Source organism: Sorex araneus, chromosome 7 (assembly GCF_027595985.1).
Source record: "Sorex araneus isolate mSorAra2 chromosome 7, mSorAra2.pri, whole genome shotgun sequence".
Lineage (NCBI taxonomy): Eukaryota > Metazoa > Chordata > Mammalia > Eulipotyphla > Soricidae > Sorex > Sorex araneus.
In genome coordinates, this window is record NC_073308.1 from 44,956,288 (window position 1) to 44,977,782 (window position 21,495).

Consider the following 21,495-nt stretch of genomic DNA (forward strand, 5'->3'; position numbering starts at 1 on the left):
ACCAAGCCCAACTCTGCTATACATAAGGCAAGTGCCCTACATGCTGTGCTATCTCTCTAATTTGCCTTTTTATTAAATAAATAATTATTAATAATAACAGCAGAATTTATCCAAATGTAGTATACTATGCATATATATGTACCCATGTATATGTATATGTACATACATATATATATATATACACAATAACAGACAAGGTGATATTCAAAAGTCATGAAATCAATGTCTTAATGTTATGTCTCATCATGGGTTAGAAAGTTAGTACAGCAAGTAGGCGCTGGCCTTGAACATCACCATCCTGGTACAGTCCTCGGCACCCAAACAGTCCTCCAAGCCCCACCAGGAGTGATTCTTGAGTGCAGAGTGAAGAGTAAACCCTGGGTACCATCTGATGTGGACCCTTTAAAAAATCATATCTCATGAAAACACTTATTTTATAATACTATGCCAAAATATCAGGTTCCCCAAACTTGGTAAGAACTAACATCTATAAAAATTATTTTTCCTTCTTTATATTTACAAATAAAAGTGACATTAAAATAATTTGTCATTTTCTCCGACAGACTAAATCTCTCATTTTATGACATTTGTCCAGTGGGAGATCAATTTTCACCCTTAAAATACTTCTTTTGTCACTGTGGTTTGTACTGCTAATGGTAGTGTTTTCTGCATTCCAGTATCACACACTCCACCAGAGTGACAATACATCTCAAAATACTTTTAAAAACATTTACAGCCATAAGAATGAATTATCTTGTAATTATAAGAATATCATATTCATTTCTACTATACTTCAAACATAATTCTTATAGCTATACAATTTAGCTGAAGCTGAGATTGGGGTAAAATTTACATATTGACATTTCTTTACAGTTGAACATATGGGTATGCATATGCATATGTTATTTAGATAAATTTCATAAGATATTTGAGATAAAGATTTGCAATATGCAAAGAGGAATGACTTTACTACTTGTTTTGTCGATTCTGTGTTTTCAGTGTCGTCTCAAACAGATAGACACTATTTTCACATATTTTTCTAAATGTATAGATCAATTTTTACGATGTGACTGAGCATCAATGAAGACAGTCCAGTTTGGTATGTATGCAAATACACACCAGACATCTGGTCCTCAGTAGCTTCCCATCACTGTGAGAACACTGGGTTTGGCATGCAATCTAGATGTGATTCCTTAACAAACTGTAACCACACACACAAACACCTCTTATAAATGAGGAACATTCTCATGATTTTGACACTGCAACTTTTTGGCAAATTTCCCAAAACTCTTTAGAAGCATTCCCCATCTCACAAGGGGGGGGGGGGCTGAGAGTTTTATTTCCATTTCCATTTATAAAGAGAATTTGGGGAACAAAAACTGGAAAGCAGTGGGGAGACCACATCTTCAGGTGCTGCCTGGTGCTGTCTGCCTCAGCCAACATGCCTCTGGGTCTGGTCTCTGTGCTCTGTCTCATCGTTCAAGCTCAAGGTAAGCAAGATAATACATCAACATTTTCCTTATAAATGTCGAGTTATTTGATTAATTTTAAAGTACTATGGAGAAAAAAAGGCATTCACGCTATTCAAAAATCACTACTGTTTTCATTTTGGAATATTTACTTAATAGCTGTGTTCATAGTCAAGGCATTGTGATTGATATAAGAGGACTCTATAAATTTAGCTCTGATATTATTTCAATGCATAATCATATTATACTATAATCTCACAGTCCTACCATTTTATTGCTAAAATACATCCCAAATGACATGAACTATCTCTCAGGCCTCAAAGCAAGATGCCTTAGCTTTTCCCAATGTTTTCTTGAGAAACATTGATATTTTCTACCCCATAATCATTTACCTAAAGACCTAATTTAGTCCAAAGCTGTGCTAGGCGAGTAACAAGAAATATTCAAATAGACTTAACGTTAAAGAAGACAATGACATAATTATGATAAAACAAGCGTTAACTAAAAAGTTGAACAATTAGTGTTAGAATTGTGATCCCATATGTCACACCTCTTTTGATAAAGATCTAATCATAAATTTATCAGCCTCTATTTTCTTACCTATAAATTCCTCTATGAAAAAAAATTTAAAAAGATAAAATTGCAGTAGAACATTGGGGGTCATCATTCTTGCTTTGCTCTCTCTTCCCGGCTCCTTACATCAAACAGGTACAGAAGTACTTGGTGTTCTGAAGTTTGCCTGGATTGTCACACTGAATAGGAAATTGTTTCTAAACATAGACATTTAAATGTGAAAACAGGAGCATTTAAAAATAAGGCTGACCATATGGAGGATGATTTGATATATGTTTTTTAAGCTCAAGAAGAGATGCCTGACATATTCCTAGGATGATGCTATTTAATTTTATATTTTATGCTATTTAATTTGATGCCAATTTCTATTTTAGATAAGCATACTGATGGAGAAAAAAAGCAACTTTCACAAAACTGGACTAAGGAATACATACTTTGATTCTATTATAAGCCCTTTCCTAACTATATGCAAGCAACATAGAAAATTGCCTAAGTAAAATAATTCCAAGTGCGGCAAAGACATCTGGTCTATAGATAGTTTTCTCCTTGCACGCAGTTGTTTTAAAAATTGTTCCAGCAAAAGATAACAAAAAAACATAACTTGCTATGAAACCTAAAGTATTGAGCATGAGTACTTTTGAAAGAACTTAATTACTTTAGTCACACTGAGAAATAAAATAAGAGCTAATAGAATCTTTTCGACAAAGTATTATCTGTATATAATACTTAACTTTGAAGGGTTTGTACACAAAGGAAAAAGGCCAAAAACGGGAATTGTGGAGGTTTCTGAGGACACTGAGAAAAATAATTTGCAATTTTAAAAGGATTCTAGACGCCCACATAACTTGATTAGGGAGAATTCTTGGCTTCTGTAACTTGTGTTCTAATCCAGATTTCCCTTTTCAGGAGCGTAGCCCAGAGGTATCCAACTAACTGCTTCCCTATTTATTGTCAAAAATACAAAATTGCTTATTATCAGAACTGTAGTAAAAGAAGTAGCTTGTTTTACTTTGCATTTTCCTTCTTAATGCAAATTTAGTCTTCCATATTATTTCAACAAACCCACAGCCGAAACAAAATCCTTGAAATATTTTGTCAAATTCTCTCTCTAGCACTAGTCACAGAGCAAACACCTGAATCAGAGTACTATGAGGTTGTTCATCCCAAAAGACTACACATTTTACACAAAAGGGAATTACAGAACAACCAGAAAGAGAAAAATGGCAAAGAGGTAAGAAATTCAAATGATTTGGGGGGTGTTTTACAACAATCTAAGGAACAACAAACTTTTGCTAAGAGAAGTAATGATATCTAAAGTAAATGTAAAACTCCATTTTACCCATGAGAAAGCATGGATTTCTCAAAATATTTGGTTATGATTATGCAGCAGTTAATTGTTAATTGTTGCATATAATCAGAAAACTAATCTGGTGGGACATTTCTCTATTTGGGGATTTTGAGGAAAGAAAGCAGCATAGTCAAAGCAGCCAGTGTGTATGTGTGTGTGTGTGTGTGTGTGTGTGTGTGTGTGTGAATTTTTAAAATTTTATTAAAACACGATGATGTAGGAACTTATTCATAGTTAAGCTTTAGGCATAGAATATTACAGAACCGATCCCACCACCAATAGTTTCAACTTCCCTCCACCAATGTTCCCAGATTCCTTCTCAAGTGTCCCTTGCACCTCCTCCAGCCTGCCCCTCTAAACAGGCACATAGATTTTCTTAATTATATCGAGTTAGGACAGGAACATCTTTAAGTTGTTAAAGTTTGGGTCTCTTGATTTCAATGTTATTGACTCTGTGGTTTGGATGTTTGGCTCTACCATTCCATAACACCGTCCTAATATCTTCATCTACTGACCTGGTCCCTGTTGCACCTCATCTGTGATACTCCTAGACAAACTCAAATGCTTATCTTTTCCCTACCCTTCTCCACTGCCTCCACTGAATTCCCTTTTCCTGCACCATTTTATTTACAAGGTAGAACTTAACATAATCTCATTGAAGGGAAATTGACAAGTAAGAGTATAAAATATTTTACTTACATTATTGTAAATATTTCCCTCACTTTATAATTTAAGCTGTATTTAATTCTTAGTGGACTTTCACCTGGAGTTTCTTAATATATTCCTAAATATTTCCTTAGTTTCCTTATTATATTTGATTTGCTTTTAAAATGAGAAAAGAAATATGTATCGTATTTTCATTAGCACATATAGTGAATCATTAGGATATGCATTAAGGAAAGTGCTTAGTTCCCCTGTCCCCCTTATTGTACATACAAGAATTATTACTGCATGACTATACATTTTGGAAGTCAACTAATCAAAAATTTGTGGTTTATTTTGTAGAATATAAAAAATATTCTCAAGGGGCTGGAGTGATAGCATAGTAGGTAGGGCGTTTGCCTTGCACGCGGCCGACCTGGGTTCAAATCCCAGCATCCCATATGGTCCCCTGAGCACCGCCAGGAGTAATTCCTGAATGCAGAGCCAGGAGTAACCCCTGTGCATCGCCAGGTGTGACCCAAAAACCAAAAAAAAAAAAATTCTCAAATATGTAATATTTGAGAATCACTTGTATCACTTGTATCACTTGTCATCCCGTTGATCTTTGATTTGCTCGAGCAGGCACCAGTAACGTCTCCATTTGTCCCTGTCGCATGCTAGTGTAGCCCAATGATATCTGCTCGCTCCAGGAACAGGAAGAGTCTCAAACATATTTGAGAATATAATAAAATATTATTTTACATGCATTTATAATCATTCTTTTGCATAACTTAATATATAATTATAATCATTTTAGATAAATGCAGAAATATACATTGATTTCATATGTCCTTATAATTTTCATTATCTCCAATATTTTTAGGAAAAGTATGAACCTGAAATTCAATATCAGATTAAAATAAAAGGAGAAGAAGTCATTCTTTACCTACAAAAAACCAAGTAAGTTGTACTTTCTGAAAATCAAATTATAAACAATTGAAAAATAAACTCCATTTGAGGCTCTATTTCATAAGATTTGACCATGGAATCATGAATCATAATGAGTATTAGATGCTACTGGTTTGTTTTGATTATTTCTAAGAAGGCTGATGATTTCTGAGAAGAATTATGGTTTTTGAGAAAGCTGAAGACTTCTAAGAAGCATTGAAAAAAATCACGCTTTCCTTTGACATGCCTTGGAATTTACTAAAATGCAAACTATTTATATGGGGTTTTATTCCTTTAATAAGAAAATGTGTTGAAGGCTCAGTCAGGGTACAGAGACTTGAATCAGACCCAAACAACAGGACTCCACCAACATTGCCCAGAATCTAGTGATGCTTTGTATAAGCTTCTTTACAACAAAGCACCTTAAGATGTAATATGAAGATTGTATCCTCCATACAGAAATTCCCAACTGATCTACATAAGGACAGATAGTATGCAGCTGAAAAGCAACTAAAGATATATATTTTCTCAGGTCTGTTAGGTACGACAAATGCTTTGGTTCTAAGTAGCAGTTTTATTTATTTTGAGGGCTTTTGGGTCACAACTGGTGATGCATGGGGTTAATTGCTGGCTCGATGCACTCAGGAATCATTCCTGGCAGTGCTCAGGGGACAATCTGGAATGCCAGGGAATAGAACCCTGGCCAGCCACATGCAAGCCCAATGCCCTACCCACTATACATACTATCACTCCGGCCCCACAACGGCCGCAGTTTTAAAGCCAGAAAAAGATGAGCTGGTTAGGGCCAGAGCAAGCATGGGTGAGGCTTTCATAGCTAGAGTTCTCATAACTAAGGCTTTCACAGCTAAGGATTTCAGCTTGAATTACATTCCAGCACTACATACTGTTCCCTGAGGACACCAGGTGTGATCCCTGAGCACAGAGCCAGGAGTGAACACAGTCACATCATATCCCCACCACCGACCTTCCCCACAAAAATTTTTTTTTAATTAACCATCAGAATGTCAATTTGTTTCTCACTATAAACGTTTTCATTCATTTTGTGCTAAGGTTATATCAGGAATATTAGCTCTTATTACCATCACTATGTATCATGCACTGGTTTTTGTTTTTTTTTTTTTTTTAACTCTCAACAGGCATCTCCTGGGACCCGACTACAGTGAAACATATTACTCCCCCACAGGAGAGGAAATCACCACCCGCCCTCCGGAGATGGTATTTTCCTGAATTATTTGTTTAACTCTTTCTGAGATCTGTGACTCTTGCTATGAAATTCATCACTGTCACTGTCACTGTCATCCCATTGCTCGTCGAGTTGTTCGAGCAGGCACCAGTAACATCTCTCATTGAGAGACTTATTGTTACTGTTTTTGGCATATCCAATACGCATGGGTAGCTTGGCAGTAAACATGTTTTATTAAAAATTCCAAGGACATCTTTTTTTAAAAAATCTACAGAATTGGGGGGTCAGAGCAATAGTACAGAGTGCAGGGTGTTTGCCTTGCACGCAGCCAGCCAGCCCAAGTTTGACTCCTAGCGTCTCATTTAGTACCCTGAGAACCACCAGAAGCTATTTCTGAGTGCAGAGTCAGGAGTAACCCAGTAACCTGTGAGCCCCAAAACAAAACAAACAAATATATATATATATATATACATGGAGGACTAGAGAGATAACCCAGAGGGTAGGATGCTTTCCTTGCATGTGACTGACCCCAGTACCCCAGCTGGTCTGTGGAGCCTGGAGAGGAGTGATCCCTGTTCACAGAACCAGGACTAAGTCCTGCACACTGCCAGATGTGGTCACCATAACAAAACAAAACAAAAATAAGCAAACTAGAATGACTAATGAGGCAATAGATAAAAATGTTTTTTAAAGGTAAAATTGCAGGATACTCCGAAGTGTTGCATTCTTAGAAGCAACCCAAAATCTACTTTTTGTTAGTCCATCTTATCAACAAGTTGGAAAAATTGTTTGCTAGAGGAACTTGAAAGCATAGGTCTCTAGTCACTATTTTCTGATATTTTTATGTTTAATTCAGTAATAGCAAATCAGTTATTTTATCAAAAATTTTTATGTCAAGTCACAATGCCACTGGATGGATAAACCCCCAGGCCTAGAGGTTAGACAGAAAATCATGACCAAGTAGAGAGCAGGAGAGAATAGAAAAGGCTCTGAGATGACATTTACTAAGATAAGATATGGGTTTCCAGAGTGCCCCTTCCCTTATTTATTTATAATAAGTAAACATGCAAACCTTTTGCAACTGAGTGGCTTTAAAATTTTTTTGTTTTATTTTTGGTTTCGGGGTCACACCCAGAAATTCTCAGGACTTACTCCTGGATCTGTATCCAGGAATCACTCCTACTGGGTTTTGGGAATCATATTGGGTGCTAGGATTAAACCTGGATAACACCCTACCCATTGCACTGTTTCTCCAGTCCAACAGAATAGCTTTTAAAAATCTGCTTAAATTTTTTTTCTTAAGTGTCTTGATTTATTATACTATTATGGTAGGGTTTTTGAGGTATAATGTTCCTGCATGACATCCTCCAACAGATTTCTCACTTTTTTCCTCCACCATAGTCCCTATTGCCTTTCCCCATCAGCCTCCCCGCCCCCCTACCCATGTACACACACACACACACACACACACACACACACACACACACACACACACTCCCACCTGTCAGCTCAGTCCTGTAGGCAAGTTCTTCAAATGGTTTTTATTTCCTTCTAATTTCATACATCTATGGATTTCTACTAACATTAATCTCCAAGTAAAGTATCCAATAAATGAATTCATTCTCAAGTGGCTGTGGTTGAACATATCTAAAGTGTGCTGCTCTTTTCAAGTCTTCAACAAGGAAACATTTATTATAGAAAGGTTTCTCCCAAAGAAACAAAAACATGTATTTTCAACTGAGACATGTCCATATATTTTGAAGAAAAAGATATCTGTTAGTATTCTTAGATCTTTATACATAAGGGACCCTTTACTTTGCTCACAGGGAACACCAACCATGTCTAAACCTCTAGAAAACTTTTTTGTGGGTTTTTTTTCTTTTATATTGGTAAAGGAATTGCACTAACACAGCAATTTGAATGGTTGATTAAATCAGTTAATATGAAGGGCTCAGGAGTAGTTATATATAGTAATAGGAGTAGTCATATTACAATAGTCATATTGAGGACTCTTACAATCTAGAAAAATAGGTAGCTCATTTTACTGATGTCTCAGGAACTGAAAACAGGGAGCAAAATTCTAAGAAGCTGACTATCAGTCCTGAGAAGTCTATGGAAAAACTGTAGATTACATGGGGCTCACCATTTCTCAGCTATAGAGATACATAAATTCACTTAGGTTTACAGGCGGGGTAGCAAAATGGGTTAGGTGCTTTCCATACATGTGACGGATCCAGATTTAATCCTCAGCAATGTGCATTTCCCTGAGTACTTCCAAGAGTGATCTTTAAGCACAGAGCAGGAATAATCCCTGAGCACAACCAGGTATGGCCCCAAACTAAACCGAAAAAGCAAAAATCACAATAAATTCCCTTAGGTGCAAGCTCTCTGGATTTCTCTTTTAATAGAAAATGTCTTTCAAATTTCTTTTATTAAAATATATTTTCTTTCTCCAACTTTAGGAACACTGCTACTATGAAGGGCATATCCTAAATGAAAAGAATTCTGTTGCCAGCATTAGTACTTGTGATGGGTTGAGGTGAGAAGCATTCACAAAAAGTAGTAAACTGTAAAGTATGTATTTGTTACAGAGTTGAGTCTAATATCCTTGGTAATTTTTTTCTTAATCTCTAATAGTGTTGAGTATATGCATTTAAAGTGAATAATGAAGTATTAGCCTTGCAATGATGTCATAATCGGCTCTTCTAAAAGTAAACTCTGAAAATGTTCAAAGAAGATGTTTTATCCTGGTTTTTGATGGTATCTGAGTTTGTTATCATGTCATCTGCTTCACTCCCTAAAAACGTATTGTAATTGGGGCTACCCTTCAATATCTAGTTGAATATAATTTTGAAGGTTATATAGGTCTGTATGTGTGTGTTAGGGGGGACACATATATCTGTGTGTGCTATGAAGAGAGGTTAGATGCATAGTTGGCTGAAATGCTTGCATATTTTTCTTGAGGTTCTCATCAGGGCTTGCTTGAAGTTGCAGTGCTCACACTACTGGCTATAGGGACTCACGCTCTTTTAGTTTTGGAGCTTACATATGTACTTCTGGTATTCAAATCTTGGTCATGGTAGTTGCACATATTTTACTTGGAGTCCTGGTCTCATATTTGCAGTTGCAATGCTTGCAATACCTAGCTGTGATGTGAAGGGTAATTAATCATGTTGCCAAGGATGACAGACAGCATACCTGCTAGGCACCAACTTCAGAGTTGCCAGAATCTTGGTAGAAACCAAGAGTCACCTGAACATGAAATCTCACATTTGCAAAGATGTTTAGCCACTAAGCATGTTCTGTCCCCATTATTTCTGTTGCTGTGATAATTCTTGCCAATTATGCACAAATAGCAAAGAACGTCAAGGCCCAGTGTGTCTGGGGCGGGAAGAGGGGGAAACACTGCAAAAATTTATTTTTAAATTAATTATTTCCCAGAATGGCAATATGGCAGTATGAAAGGGTCAATTTTGGGAATAATTGTGGGCTACTTTCTAATTTTTTTTTACTAAATAGATTTTCTCCAGTTGGCATTGAGTAATCTTTTTACCTGAAAAAGGGCCAGTGGGCCAAATAAGTTTGGGAACATCACCACCACTGTTGCTAATATTTTGTTATCTCTGCCACCTCTTATGCATGAAGTCAAGAAAGATATATTTTTCAACAACTTGTTGCTTTGTAACAATCTACTTAACTTTATATTTCTGAACCAACAGATTATTTAAGCTATTATTATCTAACTTTCTCTAGTTCATTATTTCCCTCTTTTGGATTTATTGGTATTAAAGTACTTCATTAATTGATTCTCCATTATATTTATAAGACATGTAAAGAAAATTTTGCTGAGTGAATAAACTGTGGAACTGTTTATTGAGTTCATAATGCAAATTCCAAGACGTTTGTGATAGTTTCAACTTAGCAATTCTTAATCAAAATTCTATAGGTAAATAAGTAAGAACCTTAATTAATTTCGTCATCGAAAACACCTCAGAATTGAGGTTATCAAGAGTTAGGGAGTTGGCTGATGGGGTCCAATGAACTGTGGTAAAGGAATATTGGCACTTTGATGGTAGAATTGGTATAGTAACCATTAGCCCTAAAATATAGAAACATTTGCACTCTGATAAATCCATATTAGCTTAATATCAACATTATTTTCAAGAATACTGATAAATATCATTTAAAACTTATAATGGTAAATTAGCAAAAATCCTTTTAATGAATACTATGTATGAAAGTTTTATAGAATTCTTAAACATCAGTCTCTATCTCATAGAGGTTACTTCACACATCACGATCAAAATTACATGATAAAGCCTTTGAAACATACAGATGAAGAAGAACATGCTGTCCTCACAAATAACCATGAAGAGTTAGATCCAGCGAATCACACCTGTGGCATGAAAAATGTGGGGGGTAAAAAATCCCTTATTCGAACTGCGAGATCTCCCAAAAGCCCAGAAGTAAGTGTAGCTTTCCTGTGTTATCAGACATTTCAATGATCTCATCAATGAAGCAACTTATTTCTCCCTTAGAAGAAAACAAATCTCCTATCTTTTACTATCATAATTGTTCACAATTTTCTTTAACTCTTTTTAAAGCAAGAAGAATTGCTTCAAGCTGACAAGTATATCAGTCTCTTTTTGGTGCTGGATAATGCCTTTGTAAGTATAAAATGCATTTCTTGACTGTTGAGTCAACTTCTAAGTTTTTTTTTTATCAAGTCAATACAGTGAACTATTCTAACTAAAATATAGAGCCAGTCCTCTTGATTGCCTGCATAGCAAGCAATAGTTTTCACCACCCCACACCATCTTCTCCATTCATATATTGGCAATATACTTAATAACAAAAGGCAACATTAAGGTAATGGAGAGATATTACAGGGGTTATCGCTGATCCCAGTTCAGTCCTGGGTTCCATGTATGATCTATAAACACCTCTAGGATTGAGCTCTGAGCACAGAGTCAAGATTAAGTCCTGAGCACTGCTAGGTGTGGCCCAGAACCAAACAAGTCCCAAAAAAGGGAAAAAATTAATAAGTAAACCCCAATAATATGTGAGTTATGGCTCAATAATGTGTTATGGTAACCTATTTGTAACATATCATATATATATAAGTACATATAGAATAATATATACTCTACCAATTATATTTTACATATTCAAAAATACTCAAATATATGCTTCTAATAAATATTCCTTAAAAATAAAAGTCTAGGGGCTGGAGTGATAGCACAGCAGGTAGGGCATTTGCCTTGCACGTGGCCGACCCGGGTTCGATTCCCAGCCGACCGAACCCATATGGTCCCCTGAGCACTGCCAGGAGTAATTTCTGAGATGCAGAGCCAGGAGTAACCCCTGAGCATCGCCGGATGTGACCCAAAAAGCAAAATAAAAAAGAAAAAAAGATCTAATAGAGAATTGATTTAAAAGTATTTATTATTCATTTATTAATTTTTAAAAACTCATTTCACTTTAAATGAAATTTTATAAATAATGGCTTAAAATAGGTGTTCTTTGCATTGAAACCTGCAGTTTTTCTTAAAGTGAGGAGATTTTTGCTGCCTCAGCTTTGTCTACTTATTTGCAATTTTAATTTTACTTTGTTTGGTGTTTTACAGTATAACAATTCTAACAGAAATATAACTAAGATAAGAAGCTTTATTTTTGAAGTGATGAACCTACTCAATGTGGTAAGTTGTTTGTGCCTTGTTAACACTGGGAAGACTAGGACTTGGGGTTGGAAGTGTCACAATGGCCCACAATCTGGGCTGGTTTTAATCAAGCAGGACCAACAGCAATGTAGGCAACTACTAAGTTTTATATTTTCAAAATGAAATGTGTTTTGTTAGTAGTTATGGTCAGCAAAATAATTCTTGAACCATTTCATGAAAAAGTGCTCTTTCCACAGATTTATAAAACCATCAATATTCAAGTGGTCTTGGTAGGTATGGAAATATGGTCGAATGGTGATAAGATAGAGGTGGTACCCAAGACAAATGAAACCTTTGCCAATTTCAAGAATTGGCACCTTAACAACTTTCGAAGTCAGAGGATTCATGACCACATTCAGTTACTCAGGTGAGCTTGTGCTAACCAGACACAGGTGTTAAGAGACAAGAGTAGATAGTTATCCCAATGCCAGTACAAAAAGGATTTATGTTCAATTTTATCTTCCCAATCAGTTTCCCAACATCTAGATTATATACCGCTAACAATTCACTTGTGAGATTATTGGAGACTATCAGATCAATAATATGGAATTTTGTATTGTAATGGCTAAACTATTTGTGGTATTATAATACTACGGAATAAGCTATGCTGGGGCTTAGTGAATATGATAAGACTAGAGAAATAAGAGAAATAAAAAACCTAATCTACAAAAGTTAATGTTTCCCAAGACTCAGATTGTGACAATATACCTCTGACTTTCACACAGTGGAATTAACTTCAACAAACGACAAGTGGGATTAGCAGCCTCGAATTCCATGTGTTTCTTATCTTCAATTGCTATTATTGAGGTTAGTAGCATTACAGTAAAGCTCCCAGTGCTTCTACATCTTCTACAAAGACCAATATTTTTGAGTCCACCTAATAGAAATTTGCTGAGCCTGTAATGAATGTTTGAATGAATCTGCTGATAGATCATTTCTTTGAATATTTTTTTGTTCAATAGAATATCTATTTACATTGGTCCTCTCAGAAGGCATCTCTTTTTTTACTTGTTAATGAAAACAAGTAGAAAGATGGTGGATTTAAGGGATATCAGGTCTGAGATATCAAAGAAAATATTAATGTTATATGACAACCTCTCGGAGAGCCCAGCAAGCTACCGAGAGTATCTCACCTGCACAGCAGAGCCTGGCAAGCTACCCGTGGCGTATTCGATATGCCAAAAACAGTAACAACAAGTCTCACAATGAAGATGTTACTGGTGCCCACTCAAAAAAATTGATGAGGATAACAGTGATATATAATCAACAAATACTAGTGTCACAACAGCAGGTTTTAGATGTTTTTAATGATACAATATGACGTTTTTTCCAGATGTGCTCTGATGTATATGATCATATTTATTTAAGTATGGTTAAAATATCACAGGCATATCATTATCAAAATTCCAAAACTTAAATGTTATTGATTACTAACTCAATAACCATGCTAAATATTTACTTGGCATTTTATTAAAAAAAAATGTTAGAATCATAGGAACCAACCATGTCAAACATTGGCTCAGCATTTTCTAAAAACCAGTGGCTGGGAAAAAAGCTTGATAAGTCATTACTATGCATCTTTCAAACTTTTTGCTTTTCTACTGATCATTGAAAACAAGAAATAACTGAATAAAATAAGAATTTATAGATGTTTCTACTTTCTTTCAGGCTAAGAACAAGAATAGTGTGTCTCTGGTAGGAGTCATGGCCCATGAGCTGGGCCACGTCCTCGGCATGCCGGACGTTCGCTATGATACAAAGTGCCCTTCTGGTAGTTGTGTGATGAATCAGTATCTGAGGTGAGACATTGTCACCCTGGAAAACAAAAATGCTATTAAGTGTTAGACAGTTCAGATGTGGTCCATATAATTGGATAGACATTTTGGAAATATGTTTTCTAAAATTACGTGTATAGTCATTTTTTTTGTCACAGATCATCATAATCAATCCTTCAGGACTTACTTTTATTTTTGGTTTTGTATGTTTGATTTGGGGCTGGAGCAAAAGCACAGTGGTAGGTTGTTCGCCTTTCATGAGGCCAACTTGTGTTCTATTCCTCCGCCCCTCTCAGAGAGCCTGGCAAGCTACCAAGAGTATTGCGCCCACATGGCAGAGCCTGGCAAGCTACCCGTGGCATATTAGATATGCCAAAAACAGTAACAATAAGTCTCACAATGAGAGACGTTACTGGTGCCATCTCGAACAAATTGATGAGCAACGGGATGACAGTAACAGTGACAGTGTTTGATTTGGAGCCCAGGGGCTGGAGTGATAGCACAGCGGGTAGGGCGTTTGCCTTGCACGCGGACGACCAGGGTTCGATTCCCAGCATCCCATATGGTCCCCCAAGCCCCACCAGGAGTAATTCCTGAGTGCATGAGCCAGGAGTAACCCCCGAGCGTTGCCGGGTGTGACCCCCCCCAAAAAAGAAGGTGATTTGGGGCCCAACCCAGCTGTATTTTAGGCTTATTCCTGCCATGTTTTATCTCTCTGGCTCATGACTTGAGATAGAAAAGTTAATTTAAAAAAATATGTGTTTACTAAAGTGCTTATGAATAGAGAAATAAGTTTTTAGACTTTCTTAGTTTGCAATTACTTCCTTTCACTAGCTCACTGTTATTATCTTTTACCTCTTGTCACTCAGTTTTGGGATGAGCAAGCAATACCGGAGCTTCCACTTAGGAAAGCACTTAATGAATCCACAGGGGAATTTATATTCTAGCTCTACAAGTGGGTATTTAGGAAAATAATTTTCAGACTAGCACAGTATACCTACTCTATTCTCCATTTCACAGTGTCATACCAAACAGAAACTCAATTTAGAATTTCTGCCAACCCGAATGAATTAGAAAAGTAAAATTCTTTTGACCACGGATGACTGCATAGCATCGAATTTCTCCTTTTTGTTTCTGTTCTAGTTCAAAATTCCCAAAGGATTTTAGTACAATCAGCCGCTCAAGCTTTGAAAAATATCTTTTATCTTATAAACCAAAGTGCCTGCTGCAAGCACCAATTCCAAAAGACATACTGACAGAACCAATCTGTGGAAACAAACTTCTGGAAGTAGGAGAGGAGTGTGACTGTGGCACTCCCAAGGTATGGAAGTACACAAGGGTTTAAACATTTGTCAGCAACTGTGTGTCACTTAACAGTTACGCCATTTTCTTTCTGTTTTTAAAAAGACTTTTTTGCTAAAGATGACTCTGGCCTCACCTTATAAATTAGTTTTGCATTTGTGTATTTTGTTCAAATTTATTTTTTGAAAATCATTTCAAAAATCAATTGTGATCTGACTCATAAAAATTATGAGTTAAATAAATAAAACTAAAATATAAAACTTAGGATTTTTTTCTAGATACACGAGTCAGAAGGACTGGAGCAATAGCACAGCGGGTAGGGCATTTACTTTGCAAGTGACCAACCCAGATTCTATTCCTCTGTCCCTCTTGGAGAGCCTGGCAAGCTATCAAGAGTATCCCGCCCACATAGCAGAGCCTGGCTATCTACCTGTGGCGTATTCGATGCCAAAAACAATAACAAGTCTCACAATGGAGATGTTACTGGTGCCCGCTTGAGCAAATCGATGAACAACAGGATGACAGTGCTACAATGCTACTGATATGAGTCAGAAATTATAAGTTATATTCAATCACACTTGATCATAGTTGAGTAACAGCAAATGCTGTACTAGAACTAAGTTCGCTATCTGGAAAGTGTTGCTTTATATTTTATGCAAATAGATAGTAAATAAAATATATGAACCAAAAGAAAAATTAGGGGCCAGAGCCAGTAGTAAGTGGGTAAGGTGCTTGCCTTGTGTGTAACCAACTTGGTTTGATCCCTAGCATAGCATATTGTCCCCAAAGCATTGCCAAGAATGATTACTACAAGTAATACTTGATTATTACCAGATGTGGACTAAAATGAAAAAGTAAATAAGTAAAATAAAAATGACAAAAACATATATAAATGGTTTATTGCATAGAACACCTAAGATAATTTCTATGATTCTATTAACTTTATAAAAATCTAACTGGTGTTTTTGTGTTCAAAGGACTTTAAAAAAAACACTAAAAATCTGTGAAAGCTGTGGTCAATTCAGAGAGATATATCGGTGACATTATTATCTGTAAACTGTACTCCAGATTTTACTATTATTGGTTATGTAAGTCACCTTGTCAAAATCAAAACAAAACACTGTTTAGGAAGTAGAGATTTCCTGCAGTTTAAGATAAAAAGAGGGACTGGAGCTATAGTACAGCAGGTAGGGCATTTGCCTTGCATGCAGCCGACCCTTGTTTGATCCTCAGCATCCTATATGGTCCCCCAAGCACTACCAGTAATTCCTGAGTACAGAGCCAGGAGTAACCCCTGTGCATCACCAGGTGTGACCACAAAAAAGAAAAAAAATCAAAAATTTTTTTTAATTTGAAAATAAAAAGAGGGTCTGGGACTAAACCTGAAGTACTACTGTGCATGCTTTTCATGCACAGTACTGGATTAGAGCCCAAGCACTGTGTGTTCAGATGTAAGCACCACTGAGGTCAATACTAAGAACAATTCTGGGGGTAGTTCTTGGATACCACCAGCTGTACTGCAAAAACAACGTATTTGATAGAGACAAGAAGAAAATCTGATAGAATGTTAGCCAACAATCTCATGTTAGATTCCTAAAAAAGGAATTATTCTCCCCTAAAGAATCATTGTTCATTGCTTAAATTTGTAGTTTTAAAATTTTATTGAAGAACCATGATTTACAAAGTTATTGATAGTTGAGTTTTAGGCATATAATGTTCTAGAACCAATCCCACCACCAGTGTTAACCTCTCTCTACCAGTATTCCCAAGTTTTTTAAACTGAAAAATAGTTATTTTTTGAAGGCTGGGGTGATAATACAGTGGGTAGGGCACTTCCCTTGCATGCTGCCAACGCAGATTCAATCCCTGGCACCCCATATGGTCCCAGGACCCCATGTATGAGGCCTGAGCACAGAGCCAGGACTAATCCCTGAGCACTGTCCGGTGTTGCAAAAGAATAGTTAATACTTGAAGAAATTTTTCTACATTCCAATTCCAATATGCAATATACAATATACTTTTATATGTATATATAGTATATATAATGTCTCTTGTATTCGTTACCAAAAAATTTTATGGACTTTATTTAATTGTTCTCCTTATTTTGAGAGATGTGAAACGTCAAAGTAATTGTTGAAGTCCATTTCAAGAGTAAACTGTATGACAAAATATTATTACACAGATGTCACTTTTTATTTATTATAAATATCCAGGCATATTATTTAATTTGAATGGTAAAGTTACTAGTTGGTATAATTTTATCTTGCAGATATTGCAGAACACATTCCCTATTTATTACTTTAAAGAAGTGACAGATTTTGTTTTGTTTTTGGTCTGTTTGCCCATAAACATACATACATTTAAGGTTCTGATTGAAGGATATTAGTTTTATTGTTTACTCAAAGAGGCACTGACATTTTATCAATATTAAGTATTGTCTTCAAAAATGATCTTTAAGGGACTGGAGCGATAGCACAGCGGGTAGGGCATTTGCCTTGTACCTGGCCAACCCGGGTTCGATTCTCAGCATCCCATATCGTCCCCTGAGCACCGCCAGGAGTAATTCCTGAGTGCAGAGCCACAAGTAACCCCTGTGCATCACCAGTGTGACTCAAAATTAAAAATATATATATAAATCTTTAAAACATTTTAAAGATAGAAAGTTCTTTATGTGGTCCTTATTACCTTGAAAATTTATTCTAAACTGTAGAAATTGTAGTGAAAGTAGAGCGTTTTAGGGCCTTTGTCTTCCACACGACTGACCCACGTTCTTTCCCGGACACCCCATATGTTCCCTGGAGCGCACCAGGAATGATTCCTGAGCATAGAGCCTGGAGTAACTCAGGAGAAACATTGGAGGTGGCCCCCAAACCTCAGCAAAATAGGGAATAAAACATACTTTTTTTCTCTTTTCTTCTAGTTTGTGTAACTTAAAAAAAATTAGGATATTACTGTTTTGTCATTTATTTTTAATTGTTTCTATTGTGACATTATTTTCAGAGTTAATTCTCTTTTTCTGGAGATAAATTTTGTCACACAAAAATAATTAAAATATGACTTCCAATTATTATTCTTTCATATATTTTTCTCACAGCACTTACCATAATTTTGAAAGACAATTTTTAGTGTTTTGGGGGTTTTGAACCTCATCTGGCTGTGTTTCGGTAGGACCTGCTCCCAGCTCTACATTCATCGATCACTCATTGCAGTGCTGGGGCCGTCATCTGCCATGCAGGGAATCAAATTCACGTGAGCTTGCACAAGCAAGGGCCCTAGGCTCTGTAGTATCTCTCCAGCCCACCAGAAATAATTTTCCTACCCTTTATTAATTTACAATATTTCCTGCCCATCAGACAAAAATCTCTATACTTCTGATGCATACTTCTGTTCATAACCTACTTATACATGCTAAAAATATAAAAATGGCTACTGAATTTTTGACAGATTTTTCCAGAAATCACATTATTAATTGTTTTTGCCTCTCATTTCCAAAATATCATAGAATACATTATTTTATTCTTTAGAATTGAATCAACTGTACATTTTTGGTGAAAAACTTTGAATATATTTGTGTTCTTTTAGGGGAGAGTTATTATATAAATTAAAATATATAAAGATGTACTTTACTGATATTTTATTCAATTTTTGTCCTTTCATTCAAAGATAAAAAGAAATTATGTGTATTTATTATTAATTCTTGTTAACAGAATTATGTAGTCTTGCTTTAATGTATTAGGGATTTAATCTCTATTCTCTATTGTTAAACATTCAAGTAATATAGAAATAATCTTCTTTCAATTTTTAAATTAAATTATGCTTAATACCATCTAGACCAATTAGACATGGGATAATTCTTGGATAGTTCTTTTTTGTCCTTTCAAGGGGTCAGTTTTATTTTTCCTAATTTTTTTCTATTATTAAATTTCCTAGGTAATTTCCTCTGAAATTTGTATAGCACAATAGTTTAATTTAAAATTTCATTGTCATCATTCACTGTATCTAGTCAATAAGGAGAACATGCTGAATCCATTTTCCCATTGTGTCTTTGCTTTTAAGGAATGCACCAGTCTTTGCTGTGAGGCTGAGACCTGTAAATTAAAACCTGGAGCTGGCTGTGGAAACTCTCTGAACCATATCAAGTAATACCTTTTTTTCCCCCTGTAGTCTCTCTTAAGTTTTTATTCTTTATTCATCCTTGAAAAAAATATGTCTGTGGAGTCTTATAGTACACTAAAATAATTTATTTTACATTTAAAAATAACTTTCAGAAAGAAAAAAACATAGTCGAAAACTAACCTATGTTAATATATTTATTAATAAATTAACAGTACATTGGCTGTCTTGCCAAATCTGAGATTAGGATTGATAGAATATAAAATATAAAAACATATATACTAAAAATACATAATTTTTTTAGGTAGTAATGGCTTTATTATAGACTAAGATTACAGCAGGCTATTTAAAAGAATATGAGTTGATTATTTTTATTATTGACTAAAAGCTGATCATTATAATTTGTAAAATATTTCAAAAATTAATATTTTTCAGAATAATCTATGAGATTTTAAATTTTTATTACATTTAAAGTGTCTCAATAAGCTATATCCTGCAAAATTATTTCTGTGTTTTATCTAATCTGATGTGTAATGAACTAAGAACCCAGTTATTTTAATGGGTATTTGTTTCAGTAAAATATGACCCCAAAACTAAAAAAAAGACCAGCAACAAATAAAGTGAAACAATAAATAAGGAAAAGTCAAGATAAAAATATACGGAAGGAATGACTCCTTCTCATCTTTGAATTCGTTTGAAATTAAAACTGCAAAGAGATTATAAAGAAAGTTAGTGATTCAAGAACCATCCACCATCACTTACTCAGAAAGGAACCAGAAAAACCCAAGGATAAAAATATCTTTTATTCATTTTTCAAATCACCAGTTCACACAACCAGCTTGAAACCCTGATGTGAATAACTCTGCAGAAAGTTTCAAATCATGTTGATATTCTTACTTTTTCATAAAGACTAGAAGAATAATATCTCCAAAAATATTCATTCAGGGGCCAGAGCAATAGTACAGTGGCTAAGGTGCTTGCCTTGCATGCAGCCAACCCAGGTTCCATCCTGGGCACCCATTATGGTCCCCAAACACTGTCAGGAGAGCAGAGCCAGGGTTAGTAGCCCTTGAGCATCAGGGTGTGGCTCAAAGGCAAAAACAAAAACAAAACAAAATATATCCGTCCAACTCTTAGGGTACACGCATACCCTTGTAGGGAAGACGGACTCTACAATATCATAGAATAAAAATTATACTCAGGATGTTTAATTTTTTCTTAGTTATGTCAAACCTACCAGCTATGGGACTTTAAGTCAAGTTATTTTATTAGTTCTATCTCCTGTAAAATGGAACTAGTGCTATTGTGTATCAGTAGGGTTCCTAAACTTATTGAAATCTATTACTTTTGATGTCATTAATTACCTTTAAAATAATCATGACTAATAAACTTTTTTTCTTTTGGTCAGAGAATGAATGAAAAAAATCTTCACGGAAAAGCTACTTTGCCAAAGAATCAATAATTCTACACATGCCAGGAATCTTGTGTATTTTCAGTTTTATTCTTAGATATGTTTTCCTTTGACCTGTATGCTTCCCATATTTTTACTAATTCTTAGAGAATTTTCTTCTTTAATATAAATCCCTTCAATCTTGTTTAGCTCCTTGGAAGGAAAAAAAATATTATCCCCTCACCAAAACATTTCAAAATATACTGTTGATTTACGTAGGCTCAATCCAGAATTATTAAATCATAAGTGAATTGTATTTCAACCCTACTTTCCTTTCACCCCTGTAGACCATGAACAAATAAAACCACTGATAGAATGAGCAGTTTTGTATAATAAAAGAAAGTGTTACTTCATTTACTTTCTTACTCCAGTACTCTGAGCCTTGCTCGTATAAGTGTGCAATTTTATCATAGCATGCCAAGTCTAAATGAGTATAATATTTTACACTTTTTTGGATTGGTTTGGACCAAATCCAGCACTGTGCAAGGATTACTCCTAACTCTGCACTCAGGAATCACTCCTGCCAGTGCTCCGGGGCCCATATGTGATGCTGGATATAAAACATAGGCTGGCCCGTGCAGGGCAAGCATCCAATTTACAGTATAATCTTTCTGGTCCCTCACTTTATTATTTTACTTTTATTTTTACTTATGCACTGAGATTTTCAGAGTTGTTGACAATACAGTTTCAGTGAATGTCCCTACTCCAATCCCACCACCAGGACTACCTCCCTCCCCCATGACCCCCTGGTTCCACCCCATTCCTCAACGTGTCTCCTTGAAAAAATTTCACTTTTATGACATATAATCTCTTACACATATATTTCAACATTGCCTACAATGTTAACTTTGATTAATATAACTTATTTATATTTTAATTTAGCTATCAAGAAATGCTTTGTTTATCTATTTAGTGAACTATAATTTCAGTGAATAAAATGGACCATTGATT

The 21,495-nt window shown here is 35.4% G+C and overlaps 1 protein-coding gene across 1 annotated transcript; it reads left to right on the plus strand.

The window, feature by feature from the left end:
• The first annotated feature begins 1,441 nt into the window (after window positions 1–1,441).
• ADAMDEC1 (ADAM like decysin 1) lies at window positions 1,442–20,573 on the plus strand. The gene is made up of 14 exons (XM_055144914.1): window positions 1,442–1,490; window positions 3,155–3,273; window positions 4,916–4,992; window positions 6,138–6,216; window positions 8,647–8,723; window positions 10,464–10,650; window positions 10,789–10,851; window positions 11,812–11,883; window positions 12,102–12,271; window positions 12,630–12,711; window positions 13,573–13,703; window positions 14,823–15,000; window positions 19,038–19,120; window positions 20,503–20,573. The coding sequence occupies exons 1-14, from the start codon at window positions 1,442–1,444 to the stop codon at window positions 20,507–20,509; spliced, it is 1,374 nt and encodes a 457-aa protein (XP_055000889.1). The 3' UTR covers window positions 20,510–20,573.
• Window positions 20,574–21,495: the final 922 nt, after the last annotated feature.

Coding starts and splice junctions, on each gene's coding strand:
- ADAMDEC1 (XM_055144914.1), top strand. CDS start 1,442: ATGCCTCTGGGTCTGGTCTCTGTGCTCTGTCTCATCGTTCAAGCTCAA. Junction 4,993..6,137: donor CTTTACCTACAAAAAACCAA/GTAAGTTGTACT, acceptor AACTCTCAACAG/GCATCTCCTGGGACCCGACT. Junction 13,704..14,822: donor GTGATGAATCAGTATCTGAG/GTGAGACATTGT, acceptor TTTCTGTTCTAG/TTCAAAATTCCCAAAGGATT.